The 16248-nt window shown below is 49.8% G+C and overlaps 1 protein-coding gene across 2 annotated transcripts in view; it reads left to right on the top strand.

Moving 5' to 3' along the window:
• The window catches only part of CBFA2T2 (CBFA2/RUNX1 partner transcriptional co-repressor 2), a 65485-nt gene that overhangs the window by 44884 nt on the left and 4353 nt on the right, over positions 1-16248 (top strand). For both annotated transcript variants that reach the window (XM_049817561.1, XM_049817560.1), the window contains exons 2-10: positions 2956-3099; positions 6962-7203; positions 9382-9471; positions 10054-10235; positions 10883-11136; positions 11821-11906; positions 13038-13233; positions 15002-15070; positions 15436-15626. In XM_049817561.1, the coding sequence (XP_049673518.1) occupies positions 2982-3099; positions 6962-7203; positions 9382-9471; positions 10054-10235; positions 10883-11136; positions 11821-11906; positions 13038-13233; positions 15002-15070; positions 15436-15626 (1428 nt within the window). In that variant the 5' untranslated portion in view covers positions 2956-2981. The remainder of the gene's footprint in view (positions 1-2955; positions 3100-6961; positions 7204-9381; positions 9472-10053; positions 10236-10882; positions 11137-11820; positions 11907-13037; positions 13234-15001; positions 15071-15435; positions 15627-16248) is intronic.

Below are 16248 nucleotides of genomic sequence, written 5' to 3'. Positions count from 1 at the left end.
GATGATGTGCAAACAGGTCGTGGTTCTCGCATATTAGCTCACGGTTTTGCAATTATTCCTGAGCAAACACGTTTCTGTCCCCTGATGGCCATCAAGCAGCTGGCACCGAATGGTGGATAGGCACAACTAGTGCTGTTTTGATTGAAAGATTTGGGTCGTTTAGCAACATTTCCCTTCCCTGCCTGGGTGAGTGAGCTCAAGAGTTTTTGTGCTAGAAACCCCCCTAACTTAATCTATAAACTCTGCTCTTTGACTATTTTGCTGCATTTATTTTGAGTGGGAGGAAAGGCAGGAGTTTGTCGTCTCCTGTTCTTGACAATTAAACTCACCTGCTGGAATAGGTACCTATGTGCATGAATGATGTCCTGTTCCTACATCAGTGTATTGCTGTTCATCTGAATGGCATATTCATGCATGGATATGACAGGGAGAGTCTGCACATTAGTATTAAATCATAGGAAAGTTGGACCCAATGTACGTGAATAGTAGTTTGCAACATTATATTAATATGGTTATGATATGTTAAAATTAATAGTGCATTTAGTGGGTCCCTACTTTGTTCAAGAAAGCAAAGACTAGATTTATTTATTTTTGAAAGCAGGCTTAAATAAATAAAGGCACAAACTTTCTGCCATGAAAGTATTGTGGACACAGGTTTTATAGTGATTGCAGCCCCACCACCTCAGTTATTCCAGCTGCACTGAAATGGCAGGAAAAGGTGGGGTTTCAGCATGTATTCATCTGTGCTCCTCCTTCCACAAATCGTCCTGCAAACAGCAAAAAAAAAAAATGCTAGCAATAATACACTTCATTTGTTACCTTGCTGGCGTTAATGACGACTTGCCATAAGGAAAATAAATGAGCCGGCTCGTGCCTGGTGCGTGGTGGCAGAGCAGGTGCTGGTGGCTCACGGAGCAGATTCCAGGCTAGCAGCACGAAGGGCTTGGGTGCCAGTTCGCATCTTCTCTGCTCTCAAAAGCAGCATTTTTGTTGTCAGGAGTTGCAAAGTAACAGGTTTTGTGGTTGTGTTTCAGTGCAGAGCTTTGCCATCCATTCAGTGCTTCTCTGTTTTACGGGAATACAGCATTCAATTGCTTTGCCAGAACTTGAAAGCTGAATTTCTTACAGTTGATAGATATTTGTAAAAACTGTGGATTACAAATTAGATTGTGATCTAATTTGATTAGATTACAGCATGCGCTTTAATACCTTTCCTCGGTGGCTAAATGCGGCATCAGGACTGACCCCGGGTGGCACAGGGCCCCTCTGCACGTGTTGTTTTTTGTCTGTGCCCCCTTCAAGGGTGTGCGCTGGGAACCCCCTTTAGCCGCCTCGCCGAGCGGCAGCACTCACTTCTGTGCGAGCTCCCACATTCGAAGTGGTGCGCTTGGCTGCTGCCCTGAAGGTCTGGCAGACTTTTCTGCTTGCCAAAAGCCAACAACTGCCTGAGAAAATTCACTGGTCCAAAGCCCGGCTTGCTTGCGCCGCAGAGAGGTGAAGGATGAGCATCTGCACCTCCCTCACCCCCTGAGCCAGGGTGCAGATGGGCGTGCTGGGAACCCATCGGCGTTCCTGTGTGGGGACATGCTGGAGCGCAGTCACAACTCGTTAGCGAGCTAATCGAGCGAGGCGAGCAGCGGCTCGAGGAGCAGGGAGCGGTGACCGTGTTCTTGGAGGGGCAATTGGCCTCGCATCGCATCGTCTGGGGTCGCAAGCTCCACAGCCAGGCGGGCGCCAGAGCCGCCGGCAGTGTGACATGGAGCACCCCTGGGGTGTTGTGTTAGCTCCCATGGGAGCTGCAGTTGTGAGATGCTTAGGTTTTGTCTGCTGAGCTGTCTGGTTTTAAAAACCAAAAAACCCCGAAAAAAATCCCCCAAGCCCCCTAAGGCTTGCATAAGCTCATATTTCCTCCCTGTCTCTCATTTTCCACCAAGGATGCCTTTTGAGGCTGATTTCAGCCACACTGGAGCCAGGAGCCTGGCCACGCTGTTTGGCTGAGTTAGGACATCCCACCAGAGCTTAGGTCCCCGGAAGGGACCCTCAGAGGCTGAAAAAGAAGCTGCGGTGTGAGCTGGTGCTGTATTAGACACTAGAGACTCCACACAGGAGGGAAGGTGTGAATAGCTGGTGTCTGCTCATTTTTACAATGCTGTGACCATTTTGGTCACTTGCTGACACAGCTGCTGCCGAAGTCGCACCAATGCTCCCTGCACAGCAGGCCAGCACCCACCCAAAAAACAGGTTGCCTGTTGCATGGCTCTGAGCTGGCATTTCCTCCAGAGAAGCCGTCTTAGGGCCAGGCAGCATGGATGTAGGGTGTGTGCAAGGCTGCGTGTATGCAGCCATGGGGAGGCTGCGCTGCTGGGCAGCGAGGACAGAAATCCCTAGTGTAAGGGAGAGGAGGTGCAGCAACATTTAATTTGTGAGGTTTTTTTAAAAAGCAAACGTGCAAAGCTGGTCAGAGAGCTGTTTGCCAAAGTGGCTGCTTCAGAGCATGGTTTTGCTGGTCGGGGAGCAGGGCTGGAGGTGAAACCTCGGCAGCCCTCACCAGTGCCACCCTGTGCATGCTGCCGAGGTGCGTGTGGGTATGCCTGGGGAGTGCCGAGGGCATCTTAAGCAGGGGGAGAAAGCAAAGCAAACAGCAAAAATACTTTGAGGAAGCATCTTTGGGCACAGAGGGTGAGAAGATGCCGTTGAGAGACTGGAATGGTGAACACAGGCATCCCGAGCCTGCCTGGCAGCATCTCAGGGACACCCACTGCAGCCTGGTTGCCTGCCCGCCAGCTCGGGACCATACCCTGCCTCCCCTGTGGTGGCATGGGGCCATGCAGACCAGCTTGGGAGCCTTGTCCCCCCAGTCCCCTATTTTCACCCTTGCAACTGTACTTCATGTGCTGGGCGGGGAAATGCTTGTCCGTGACTGTCACTAAGTGTTACCACCTTCTCTTCGTACAGTTGCTGGTGAGAAGAGGGTGCCAGTGATGCCTGGATCGCCCGTGGAAGTGAAGATACAGTCCAGGTCCTCTCCTCCCAACATGCCACCGCTGCCACCTGTGAACCCTGGCGGCCCCCGGCCAGTGTCCTTCACCCCAACTGCACGTAAGACCCCAATAACGCTGCTTTTCCCTGGGACCAGCTCGAGCTGGGAGGAAAGGTTCTGCTTGTAGAAGTCACCAGGGATCTCGGCCATCGGCCAGGGCTGCTCGCCAGCATGGCAAGCGTTAGTCATGCTGTAGGGCTGTAAGGAAGGGGCGGAGAGGGATGGGCTTCCCTGCTGTTCTGCTATGTATGCAGGATGTATAGCAGGGTCTGTAATCTCTCCCTACCCCCCTGCCTGCTCCTACCTTACTCCTGGTGCTACCTTGAGTCCTTCTCCTTGCAGGTGCAGCCTTGATTTCTGCCATAATCTCTTTAAGAAATTGAAGTCTTTTATCAGGTCAGCTTCAAACAAGCCAAGAGCTAGGCTTTTCACTGTATCCTCTGGAGGAGTTAATTCCCGCTCTGCTGTATCTCATTTTGCAGACAGTGTTTCTGCAGCTGAGATTAGAAAGTTTTCCTTTTTTTTTAATTTCCCAGCCTCAGAAATTCCTTGCTGTCCATCCAGCTTCTCTTTTCTCCATCTTCACTTTATAATCTTTGCTATTAAGCCATAGTAGATCCTGGCCCTGCCCAGCTGCAGCGCAGCCTCACGCCCACTTCTTCTGGCAGGGGGTTGCACAGAGGTGACTCTGCAGACAGGATGGACATACAGCCTTTTCTCACAGCCTAGAAAGAGCACAGACTTTTTTTTTCTCCCTTAGCCGATATTTCAGCCATTTAATGTATTTTAAAAAGCATCGTTCTAGAGCAAAGCTGCTTTACTTTGTTGGGAATGGAGTTATCTGACCCCGGCATGTGGCATGTACATATTTTCCAGGCTTTCCTCACCTCTTTTCCCGTGCACTGAGCATCTCCCTAGCTGGTTCGGCATTGCTTTGCTGTCCACGATGGTGTCTGAGATATCTCAGTTTCACACTGGCAGTGGATTTCGGAGATTTACAATCCAGCCTCTTTCAGGACACACACTAATGCATTGCATGATGCTGGCAATAGCACTAATCGCCGGGTTATCCCGCCAGACACGTTGTCCCGATCTTTATGCGCTGAGGGGTTTTTAATGGCTCTCCTTTTGCTCAGGCAGAAAAAGACCATTAGCAAAGTGACAGAAATTAATTTTTCCAATGAGGTTGCTTGGCATACTGCTAAGGGCCAAGGAGCCTGAATCTGCTGATCGCAGATGACTTAATTGCTCTTTCCAAGAGAGATGAGAGATGCAACGTGTGGTGAAGTTTATTCTTGCTTTTTACTTCTCAGTTGCACCAAAGGGTCTTTGTCAGAGTCAGTGGGTATGTATCCAGCCCTGTAAAAGTCCACAGCTTGGGCAGGCAAGGAGGAGTGTGCTGGAGGAAGGCCATGCCTGCCTGCGGATCAGTAACAAAAGGGTTGGGGAAACGGGGAAAGCCTTTGAGTATTGAGGTCCTAAGGCAGAATTTAACAGAGCAGCCCTAGAAGATGACTTTTATGTTTCCAGGAATTTAGCATCCTCCTCTCCCCCCACTTGTAATCCCACCAGTCTGGGTACACCATCTCACTTGCTTCATCACTGTCCTCTCACCTGGAAATAGAGGCCCCAGCCCAGCTCTGTGGTCTGTGGTGGAGCAGATCCTGGAAACGCGCAGGATCAGATAACTGCCAGCCGCCCTGCGGTAACACCGTTTGCAGGAGGGTCAGGCAAGGTAAGCCTAAAAATGCAGAGAGCGGTTACAGTGCTGCATCTAATGGCAGCCCCAAGACGACTCAGCTCGCTCCGCTTCCGTGGCATCACCTGAGTCCATCAGCCTCTGCTGTTCCCATCCTTGACAGCCTCTCCCAAGGGTCCCCCACAATCCCTGGGTGGGTCACACAGTCCCTGCTCTCTCCCCAGGTTTAAATTTGAAAGAATAAGAGAGAGCAAAATAGAGAAGGGAGTAAAGCACCTTGGTCGCACCTGCTGGAGAGTGCGGAGCTGCACAGCTCTCCTCTGTTTGAGAGAAGCTTCTCTGGGTGACTTACCCCCCTATTTATAACACGCTTATCATGAAATAAATGCTCTTTATGAGTAATTGCCAGAAGCCTTGCCTTTCACATAGCTCTGTGTTTGCTGGTGCTCCGTAGTAGCTAACCCTGCGAGTACATGCTGTCTCTGCAGGTCATCTCTGTTCATTTGCTGCTTTGGGGAGGCCGGTGTGGACAGTTTTTCAGGTTGCATTGGTCCATAACAAAAGGCATGAGCTTGCTTTGCCTTTGCGCTTCCATCCTCTCAATCCTGGCCTTTGCCTTCATTTCATCATCTCTTTGTCTATGAAAGGACACATCTTTGTTATGCCCCAGAAGAGCCTATCACCCTCCTGGTTAGCAGGAACCACCTTTGATGGTCTCTTTAGCCTTATCTTTCCCTTGCATCTTAACTGACTCTGGTTAATTTTCTCCGGTTCCCTGCCATGCTCACCATGGCAGATCCAGGTGCGTGGAGCCCTTCCAGCCTCCAACCCTGGTGGGCCCCAGAGCGGTTTAACTGTTCAAGTACGTCCCGCTGCCTTCTCCAAAAAACCTTCACTGGGGTCATGAGGATTTGGTATGATCCTCGCGAAGCTGCAGTGGAAATTTTAGCATCTTTTTTTGCAAGCTGCTGCTCCGTCATGGTGCGTGTCTTCCCCTGCCCCACATGCAAGGAGCAGCTCTGCCAAGGCTTCACTGCTTCTGCTCTGAGCGCTGTTGTTTGAAATGGTTTTTATAGCTTGCAGCCTTCTCTTCGGTGCTTGCGTCTATAAGGGATTCAAGGCTGGGCTTTTAAGGATAACCCAGTGGATCAGCTAAAACTATATTTACGATGATGTACTTTTCACCTCTAAAATGCTGGGTTTATACTGAGTTGGGGCCCCAAGTGCACAGCTGCTCTTCAGACAGGCCTCTAGATTGCACAACAGCGGCGCGGGGATGTCAACAATTTATTCTAATCCCTTGCCGAGTTCCCAAACTTCCAGCCCTTCAGTCTGTTTCAACATGCTTGCCGCTTACAGGAGGTGAAGTTGCAGATGGGACCAGGCTGGAAAAAACAACCATGTTTGCAAAACTGCCTGTAAATCCCCAGGGAGGTACAGCAGGCAGGCATAGCAGGGCAGGATGCTGTCAGCCATCCTTCAGGCAAGGTGGAGGCACCTGAGCTGTGGTAGCTGCTAGTGGGACCCTGGCTGTAATGAGCACTGATGACTCGTTGTAAAGGATGAGGCTGGGAAGGATCCTTGGATCGTCTGGAGTAATTTCAGCCTGGTACAGACCAGAGAACACTGCTTGGGCTGTAAACTTTGAGCTAAAGCACATTTAATTCCTTAGGCTGAGCGTACGGCAGACTGAGTCATACCGCGGCATTGGCTTTACGCAGCCTGACCCCATGTCCTCCCAGGCCACTTCAAATGCAAATGGAGGTGTGCCTGCTCTGCTGAGCCCTAATCCTGTGGTGTTCAATGGCCCTGGAAATGAAGCTCGCTGAGCGGAGGCTGGCAGAGGAGAGAAATGCCAGGGAAGTCACTGGCTGTGGTGTAAATCACCACTGAGCAATCCCATAAGGAAAACTCCTGTGTGTGCCTTGGCTGGGTGCATGGTTTTTACGTGCTGGTGGCTGCAGAGCATCCCCACAAGCTCAGGGGAAGGTTGAGGAGAAGGCACACACGTTGCCTGTGACCAGCTCCATAGCTGGGTGCCCTCCAACACGGCGTGCATGCTCTGCTCTGGCCATAGCCCCTTTTCTGGTTCTTGCCCTGTTTGCTGGTGGCAATTAACCACCAGCAGCAGGCCCTTGTGTGGAAGATGAATCCTCTTAAACACCAGACTGCAGGCACGTGCCCATGTGATGCTCGGTAACGCTTCTGTCTCCCGTTTGCAGTGCCCAACGGAATAAATCATTCGCCCCCAACGCTGAATGGGGCACCATCCCCACCCCAGAGGTTTAGCAACGGTCCCTCCTCCTCCTCCTCCTCCTCACTGACGAACCAGCAGCTCCCGGCCACGTGCGGTGCCCGGCAGCTCAGCAAGCTGAAGCGCTTCCTCACTACCCTGCAGCAGTTCGGCAATGACATTTCGCCAGAGATTGGGGAGAAGGTCCGGACCCTCGTCCTGGCACTAGTGGTAAGCCCTGCACGCTGGCCTGGGCTGCCTTGCTTTTGTCAGACCACTTTGGAGATGGGATCCTGGCAGGCAGTGCGTGCACATGTTACACAATATTATGTTTGTGTCTTTATAAGCAGAGCTGTTGACTGAGCAAGACTGTGTAATGTTTAATGCTTTCTGCTAAACTTGTCTTCTCTTTTTCTTGTCTTCAGTGGATTTCAAAAAGCTGTTTGTCCAGTGGCTTTGGTATGAGCTTGGGTACAGCTGAACTTAAGAAAACTTTGAAGGATTGGGACTAGGCTTTTCTATAAAGGCCACAAGTCTGGTGCCATGGGCTTGCTGGAAGCTGTGGGCTATGCTGGGCTTCTCCATTTCCCCTTGCAAATGAAACTTTTCACACAGTTCAGAGGAGCCTGTAGTTTTGTACTAGAGAAGTGTTTTCTTGCTCATGCAGATTTATGATTGCCTGGCTCTGACTGTGGACCGGTTTACCTCTGATGTGTTTCAATATAAAGAAATGCCAGTTCCAGCCACCACTTTGTTAGTGCTGCCCTGACTTCAGTGTGCTCAAACTCAACGCTGCTTTGCTCAGCAAGGCAGCCAGGTGTAATGGAAAAAGCAGGGTTGCCGATCGGGAACTGGGTCCTGGCGCTAGCAGGGACTTGCTCTGGAAAGCTGGTAGTGCTTCTCCACTCCTCGGTGTGTAGAGAGTATCATGACACTTCAAAGATTTAATTTATGATATGCAGTGAAGTATTTAATGGGGTTTTTTCCTCTTTATGGGCTGCTCCTGTATGTCTTAAACAAGCCCACTAGCACGGCAAAGTTGACTATTGCCAAGGTCTGCAGGGGATGGGAAGGCTGCTGTTGCAGAATAGGAGGTTTGAGCTTCTGCTGTGCTGTTGCTTTTCTGATTGCATATTTGCCTGCATTACCAAAGGCATTGATTCTTTGCTTGTGACAGTCTTAAGGTGCAGCTACAGGAAAAGGCTTGGTAAATAACTTGTATGTATCTTTTGCCCTTCTTCTGCACTCCTACCCTTGGATTTGAGAGACCTGGGGTTGGTGGCAATGTGTGCATGCATAGCGTGTGTATGCGCTCCTGCCCTTTTGCAGCTGTGACAGCTGAAAACACCCTTCAAAAAACGAATGAACAGGTCTTGCTGAGGAATTGTGACTAATATTTGCAGGTATACAAACTGACTGGTAGGAATGCTGTGCAAGCCCATACCCTGGACTGAGACCTTGGAGCACAGCACCACACCGCCTGCCTGGCTGTGGTCTGGTGTGGCACCCAGCTCTGCTCCCAAGCTGATCTCTGCTTTTTGGCAGGTTTCTTTTGAGGCTTAGCATGCAGTGAAGGTAGCTAGACTGCAGGCAGCCTGGAGTATTTCTGCTTCCAAGGTTGGCGTGGGCAGAGCAAACGTGGGTCTGTCCATGGCCTTGGGGGCTTTCACAGCACTTAAGCACTGGATGGAAAATGCTGCTGCTGAAGAAGGAAGGCATATTTATTTCCATGGGCGTAGGGTAGTACCTTAGCTTACCCTTTTGGAAAGGAAATAAGCTGTCCAGGTTCCTCTGACTGTCATTCTCACCACTGATTGTGGTAATTGCTGCAGGGATGAACTTTGTATTTGCGGGTTATCAAATGCTGCTTGTCCCAGGGAGCACCCAGCCTAAAGGGCCACGGGGGATGCAGGGTCAGGCCAGGAGGGGACCATGCCAGTGGGATGAGCAGTGGGCTGGTGGTGACTTTGTGGATGGTGGATGGATTAGATGAGATGAGATGAGCTGAAAGGGAGGAAGGAGGAGAGGAAGGTGTGCAGCTCTGAGCAGCTGGAATTGCTGTTTGGCTCCCCGCAGCCTGCCACAGGCCACCTGGCCAGGGTACAGGAGATGCCAGCTGGGTCCTGCTGCCTCCTCAGAGCCAGTCCCTGCCTCCAAGCCCCAGAGCTGGGAGGATGCTGGGCCGGCCAGTGCCTGGCTGTGTGTAGCATTCGCCCCTCGCCTCATGCAGCATTTCTGCTCCATTGGCCTGAGTCTTTTTGGCTGCATTAGGCAGGATCCAATGCAAACATTGTCAGTCCTGTAGTGGCAGATGCAGTTTCCCTTCCAGTTCTGTTCGTTTGGAGCTGTTTCCCACGTGTCTAAAAATAAGAAGAAATTGTCATTTCATTTCTTAATTTCTTTTCTCAGAACTCAACGGTGACAATCGAGGAATTTCACTGCAAGCTCCAAGAAGCGACGAACTTCCCCCTCCGGCCGTTTGTGATTCCCTTTCTGAAGGTGACAGGGAGCTGGTGGGGCTTGCTGACGCTCTGTGTGCCGGTCTGTGCTGCTTGGCAGCATGTCATTGCTGGGAAAGCTCTCGTTTCAAGCACCACGGCAATTTTGTTAAAATCCAAGACAGACTGCACAGACCGTAGCAGTGGCCATGTGGGACTGGCTTGCGGAAAGCTAGCGTTATAACGAGTGCCACATATGTCTGCCTGTATGTTAGGGATAAAGGAGACAAACCAAGCTCCATTCAACAGCTTCTGATCCTATAATCTTATTTGCAAATGTTCAGATCTAGAATATTTGACGTGTTGGTGTACGGAACACGTCTGGGGTGGTTAGATGCTGGAAGCACAGAGCGCTTCCTGGGACAGTTGGTTTTTGGGTGCACCAACGTCAGGTTAGCAGCTCTTGAGAAAACACAAGTAAATCTGACAGCGCAGATAGCAAGAGCTGGAGGATTTTGAGTGGAGGCCACTGGCTCTAGGTGTTACTGCTCTGAGGGATTATGTGTGCAGAGCAAACCTTCTGCGAATGGCTGGAAACGCCTTCCCACAGCCTGCATAAACCAGACCCATGCTTGTTTTCCAGGCCAACCTCCCGCTGCTGCAGAGAGAGCTGCTGCACTGCGCCCGGGCTGCCAAGCAGACGCCCTCCCAGTACCTGGCACAGCACGAGCACATCCTGCTGAACACAAACACCACGTCCCCTGCTGACTCCTCCGAGCTGCTGATCGAGGTGAATGGGAATGGGAAGAGGCACAGTCCAGACAGGTAAAACCAGCTATCATCGCTCTGCCAGGTTCTTGGAAGTTGTGGAATTTTTTTTGACTTTGCTGCTGTCAAAGCTTCAAGCAGCATCCAGGGCTAAACTGTAGGATCTTATCAACTCCCAACCACTATTCTGGCTGTTAATAAGGCATTGATGATTGTCCTCCTGCACTGTGAATTCAGGTTGGGATCCTCTTTCAGGCAGGTTCTATCCCAGAGGAACTTATTGCATAGCACTGAAAAGCTAGTCTTGGAGAGCTGAGCAGTTCTCCACCTCCACGGGCAGCAAGCAGAGGCACTGTCAGGGCTGGGAAGGATGCAGTTCATTTTCACCACTTTTTTTATTCCAACTTAAAAGTTGTTATGTAATTATGTGGAGTGTGCCTCAAATTTATAAAAACTGTGAAATTTTAATTTGGTCACACTCAGAAAAATGAATCACAACACTTGGGCATCTTGAACTTTTTCTTTGACAGGGTCATTTTGTGGATTTGTTCACAAGTTGAGCATGTTTGGTTTACCTCCCTGCCTTTACCCCCCAGTAAAATCGTTGCTGCCCAAACTCTGCTGTTTCAAAATCTGCATCTTTCCCTTTCCAAGTACGTTTATGCCGTGCTAATGAATACCTCTTTTTGCTGGTGTGGTTGCAGAAGGGAAGACAGCAGCTTTGAGAGGGAGCCGCTGCCAACAGAGCCTCCAGCCAAGAGGGTGTGCACCATCAGCCCTGCACCCCGGCACAGCCCTGCCCTGACAATCCCCCTGATGAATCCCGGGGGGCAGTTCCACCCCACCCCACCACCCCTCCAGCACTACACCTTGGAAGATATTGCAACCTCCCACCTCTACAGGGACCCCAGCAAGATGTTGGAGCACAGAGAGATTCGGGACAGGCACGGCGGTCTTGGTGAGAAAGCCGGGAGAGCTTTTAGTCGTAGGAGCTGTGAAGTCCAGCAGCTGAGCTTTGGCATTGGTCCTTGCTTGGCCACTTGCACCCAAAGCTGTGTAATGCTGGGCATGTCCTCAGCAGTGATTTTGCAGGGAATTCAGAGAAAACAACTGGCCATGGGAGGTTAAAAATGGGAAGATTGAGAGTTTGTATTTCCCCGTATAGATGTAAAGGCTGGAGCCACTGAGGATGAGGAGGAAGGACCTGTTGTTTGAGTGGAGGGCAGGGAAATAGAAATTAACCTTTCCAAGATCACTAAAGCGGAAAAGCAGAGCCTGACCCCCCAACACCCTGTTTCTTCCCGGGGGTGCATGGGATATGCATGCTGTGTTTCCAATAGGGAGCCTGACTCACAAACTCTGAGCTCCTGTGGGTTTATAATAAGGGAGCCAGGTCCCCAGGCAGGTCAGATCTAGACCCATGAGTGGCTTGTAGCACTTACAAGACAGTGACACGGACAAGGATAAAAGCACCGGTGTGGAATTGTCCCTGTAGTGCTGCCTCCTTGAGATGTATTTTAAAATCCCAGCTATATGTAGCTGGAAATACAGCTCTTTATTATCACTTTGGGGTCACCTTACCTCTCCAGCACTGAAAGCACTTGGTCCATCTAATCGCTCTTCTGGCTGTGGTTTGTTGCAGGTTTGAATGGAGGATACCAGGATGAGCTGGTGGACCACCGCTTAACAGAGAGAGAGTGGGCTGATGAGTGGAAGCATCTTGATCACGTAAGGAATGGCAGGAGGTGTGGGAAGCTCTGTGGGACGCAGCAACCCAGTGTTCTGCCTGCTCCAATTTGTGATTTTCTTGTTGTTGATACAATATCTAGGCTTTCCTAGTGGCTTATAGAGGAACAAGCCACCACAAGAAGGTGGACGGTGAGTAGGGCAGATAGGAGCATAGCACTTTCCTGACAGATTTTCTCTGCCCGTGGTCCGTGGAAGCCAAAATCACTCTGGACTAAGCATCTGAAGTTGGGGAGCTTCTCCTGCAGAGCATGGCCGTGTGCTGCCCTGGCTGTCTGAGCAACCAAACCCAACCTTGTCCCTGCATGAGTCTTTTCTGCCACAGCCCTGGCCAGCACTGGACCAGCAAGTGTGCAGATGTGCTATGTGCAGTAAGGATATAGTGCTTACAAAATAAGTAAACCCATCGTTATTTTTTTAAAAGACTTTTTTTCCTGAGGTGCCAGCCTTTTATGGGCCTCAACTAGGCGCCGACAGCAAGACTTGGTACTTCTGGCAGACTTTCTGCAGTCAGCTCTTTCCCTCTGAGCAAGGCTGCTCATCCAACCACTTCACTGGAGAGTTTCCCCCAAAGAGAAGGGACTGAAATTCAGCTTTCATCATAAATGCAGAGACCTCATGCTTGCTTATGCTCTAAAGCTGATGGTTTGGTTGTTTGTTTTTTTTTTTTTGTGGGGGAGGTCGAGTAGAGGCCCCATATCTGAATATTTGAGAGTTAGGATGTGGCTATGGAGAGCTGGCACCAGGTTCACAGCCAACCCTTGCATGGGCTCCCTATACCCATAGGAAAGCGGTGGCTTTTTTCCCCTCCACCTTTAGGAGCATGGCCTGAAGGTGTTTAGCCACCTCCTGTGGTGACCAAGGCCTTATGGTGCAGGTGTGACCACCTCCTTCCCACCTGGTGCTGCATCCCTGCTCGGTATCGCTGCTGTGCATACAGGTACAGGACCCAATCTTACCCGCCTGTATGAATACTGCATCATCCAAAATACCGTGCTTGGAGCCTGTTCCTGTGAAATGACCTCATGTTTCATTTTCCTGGGATGGTCCCTCAGACAAGAAATTCGGGAGATGACCTCTTGAGCAGGACTGAAAACTCATTCCTCCCTGCAGGCACTGAACTGCATCATGGAGATGGTAGAGAAGACCCGGCGCTCTATGGCCGTGCTGCGGCGCTGTCAGGAGGCCGATCGGGAAGAGCTCAACTACTGGAAGAGGCGGTGCAGCGAGACGGCAGAACCGCGGAAGGCGGGCAGTGAGCTCATCTCCAGGCAGCACAGCCCCAGCAGCTCCGACTCCATCAGCAGCGGTAAGCGAGGGGTGGGTGTGCTGCGCCAGGACCTTTTTAAGTGTCTAATGAGGATAAAGCTATATTAGGCATAAAGTGATAATAATATATTCAAATTATTATATAAATGAAACACTTAAGCAGTGCATAGCTGTTCTCAAAGCTTCAAAGAGAGACAAGTCAACGGACACGTTGAAGCTTCTCGGTGAGCTCCTGAAAGCAGCATTTGCTAACGTCTGAAGGCACCTTCGGGGGGCAGCAGCAGCTTCTGCTAGTGCCGGAAGAAGAGCATCTTCCTTGTCACTGAGCCATACTTGCTGACCAAACTGAGCCAAGTTCATCCAAAGCTGAGAAACCAGGGGGTTAAAAGGCATGAGAGGTGGTTGATTCCACCCCTTTTCCCCTTCCAGTTTGTCTTGCCTAAAGGATTTTAAATGTCAGGGTCTACTAATTCTAAAAATGCTGAAGACTGCTGTAAGTCTAAGAGCTACTACCTGAGTTGCTAATTCTATTTTTATATCATGAGTCAATTTAACTTTATTAAAGCTGACTATTTTTCCCCTCCAGTATGCAGGGGGTTTGACCCTATACAAGAAATAACTCTAAAATGGTGACTTTATTCATTTGGATGTTATTCTGATTTCCATCCGAACAAATATGCTGCAAATCAAATGCTGAAAAAAAAAACCACCCCACAACCCTGATCATTCAGTAATAAAAATGGATGTTGTCTAACAATAAGAATAAAGGTAAAACTAAAAAAATCTCGATTAGATATATTCAACTTGTTTGTATTCAAAATAAAGAGTGAATCCTCCTGTAAGGAAACCAAGCGCCCATGGCTCCAGCTGTAACTGCAGAGCAGGCTGGATGTATGCAATGACCTGATGAGCACAGCTGGCTTTTAGCCCTTCTATATTTAAGTATATTGTGACTAATACACTTACAGCCCCATGTTCTTAAAGGTGATGTAATTTAAATTTTTATTTTTTTTATAAATTGGGAATGTTGTTGATGCTTTCTCCCCTCATGGGACCTAGGGCTAATTTTCAAGCTCCATTGCTGTTGCAAGAAGGTGCAGTTAAACATCAAGAAGCATCCCAGGTGTGCCGCAGGCTTAAATAACCTCACCACCTTCCTGGAGTGCTTTTGTTCTCCCACCAGCCTTTGACATGAATCAGTTTTTGTTCTGACCCTTCAGAAAGTTACTCTGAAGCCTTAAAAAAAGGGATGCAGATAAAACACAGGATGAGCTTCTGAAAAGCTTCCCTGTGTGACTGCAGTCCCTGTTTAGGTCCTTGTGTGACTCTCCCCATCTGTCCCGTAGGCTCTTTGTAGGCTTACGGGTGCTGGGGAACGTATACACCTCTTGCTGTAAGAGGTCTTGCAGGACAGTTTGTCCATCAATTCAAGCCTTTGAATTGCCCCTGGGAGTGGAAAGTGCTGCGTTTAATGTAAACTGCTGGTCATATAGATTGATGCTCGAAGTTGCTGGACAGTGCAGATGTTTGATGGCATGTATTTATAAGCATTGCCGGTTGTTATAGAGTACCAGGAGATGGAAATGGGTTATACAGCGTCATAAATTATGCAAGGCACTAATTAAATGTTGTAATTTATCATCTGAGTGTTTGATGAATGGCTTCAACTGTAGGAATCCTGTGCTTTGAGTTTTAGCTGGTTAATTCTACCCTGCCCCATGATGTACTGAGGTACTGCTGGGCACTTAAGCAGCAGTTGGGTGAGATGAGGCTTTGCCAACCTTTCCCTGTTTCCCTTATTCCAACAGATTCATTGCGGGAGTTCAGCAACAGGTCGGGAACAGGCTACGTCACTGAAGAGATATGGAAAAAAGCTGGTATGTGTTTGCTAGTAATCTCGGCGAGGGATTCTGCCAGGTCGGTTGAGATAAACACAGATGCTGCAGATTTGCTCTGCAGAAACAGGAGAATCCCAGCTGCAGGAACGCCCCAGGATGTGCACATCTGGCTACCAACAGCCCCGGCCTGGGTTTTCCAAAGGGCTCTGCTCCTTCTGTACGATGCCAGTGGGGATCCTGTGGGGCTGAGCCTGGCCTTGCCGTACCCGGGAGCGGTCATAATGCTGGTTCTGACCATGACCCACAGACATCCCAGTCATAGGGAACACGCCGCTGCCTCTCGATGTCTCCCAGAGGCTCACCATGCTCCTTGGGCAGGTTGTGAAGCTGCTTTTTTCTTCCAGAAGAAGCTGTGAATGAGGTGAAGCGCCAGGCCATGTCGGAGGTGCAGAAAGCAGTGGCAGAAGCCGAACAGAAGGCATTTGAGATGATTGCCTCCGAGAGGGCTCGGATGGAGCAGACCATCGCAGACGCCAAGCGCCAGGCCACCGAGGATGCTTTCTTAGTGATAAACGAACAGGAGGAGTCTACGGAGGTAAGGTGCCCCGGGACCTCCCAGGAAGGGACTTCCAAAGACTCACAAGGTCTCCATGTCCTGCCTGGCAGTGACTCGGAGCCTGCGGGTCCCCTGTCCCTTTTCCCTTTTCAAAGTCTCTCTCCAATCAATAACTAAAAGGATGCATTGGTACCCTAAAAAAAACATTTTGATTTTGCTGGCAGGGGAATCGGCCTAAGTAAGTTACTAAGCCTTATAACACGTAGTGAGATATTTGCGTGTTGGAAAAGAAGGGATGACTCTTAGCTTGTCATAGCCAGCGACACCTGCTGAATGAGTGTCTCTTAGAGAATTTCTTTCTACTCTTCAATTGTTAATTACCTTCACTGTTCCTTAACTGGAAGCTCACTTCATTAAGCTTTGGAGATCTCAGCTGGACTGGGCAAGGAGAATTGCATGGTTAATTCCTGCATCACCACAGCCCAGCCACATGTGGTTTGCTTCGTTTTATTTTCTCCACACAAATACAAGAGCAGAGGCTTTGCCTCTGTTTCTGCCAAGCAAGAATCTGATGGGAATGTGGAGTTAATGTCCGCTGGGGCTGTGTGGGCAGCAAGTCTGTTTGCCTCCTCCTGTGGGATTTCAGTTCACCCTGCTGACC

The sequence above is a fragment of the Accipiter gentilis genome, chromosome 14 (assembly GCF_929443795.1).
Source record: "Accipiter gentilis chromosome 14, bAccGen1.1, whole genome shotgun sequence".
NCBI classification, from domain to species: domain Eukaryota; kingdom Metazoa; phylum Chordata; class Aves; order Accipitriformes; family Accipitridae; genus Astur; species Astur gentilis.
Note: the sequence above shows the minus strand (reverse complement) of the source record. Positions and strands in the feature narration are given on the sequence as shown.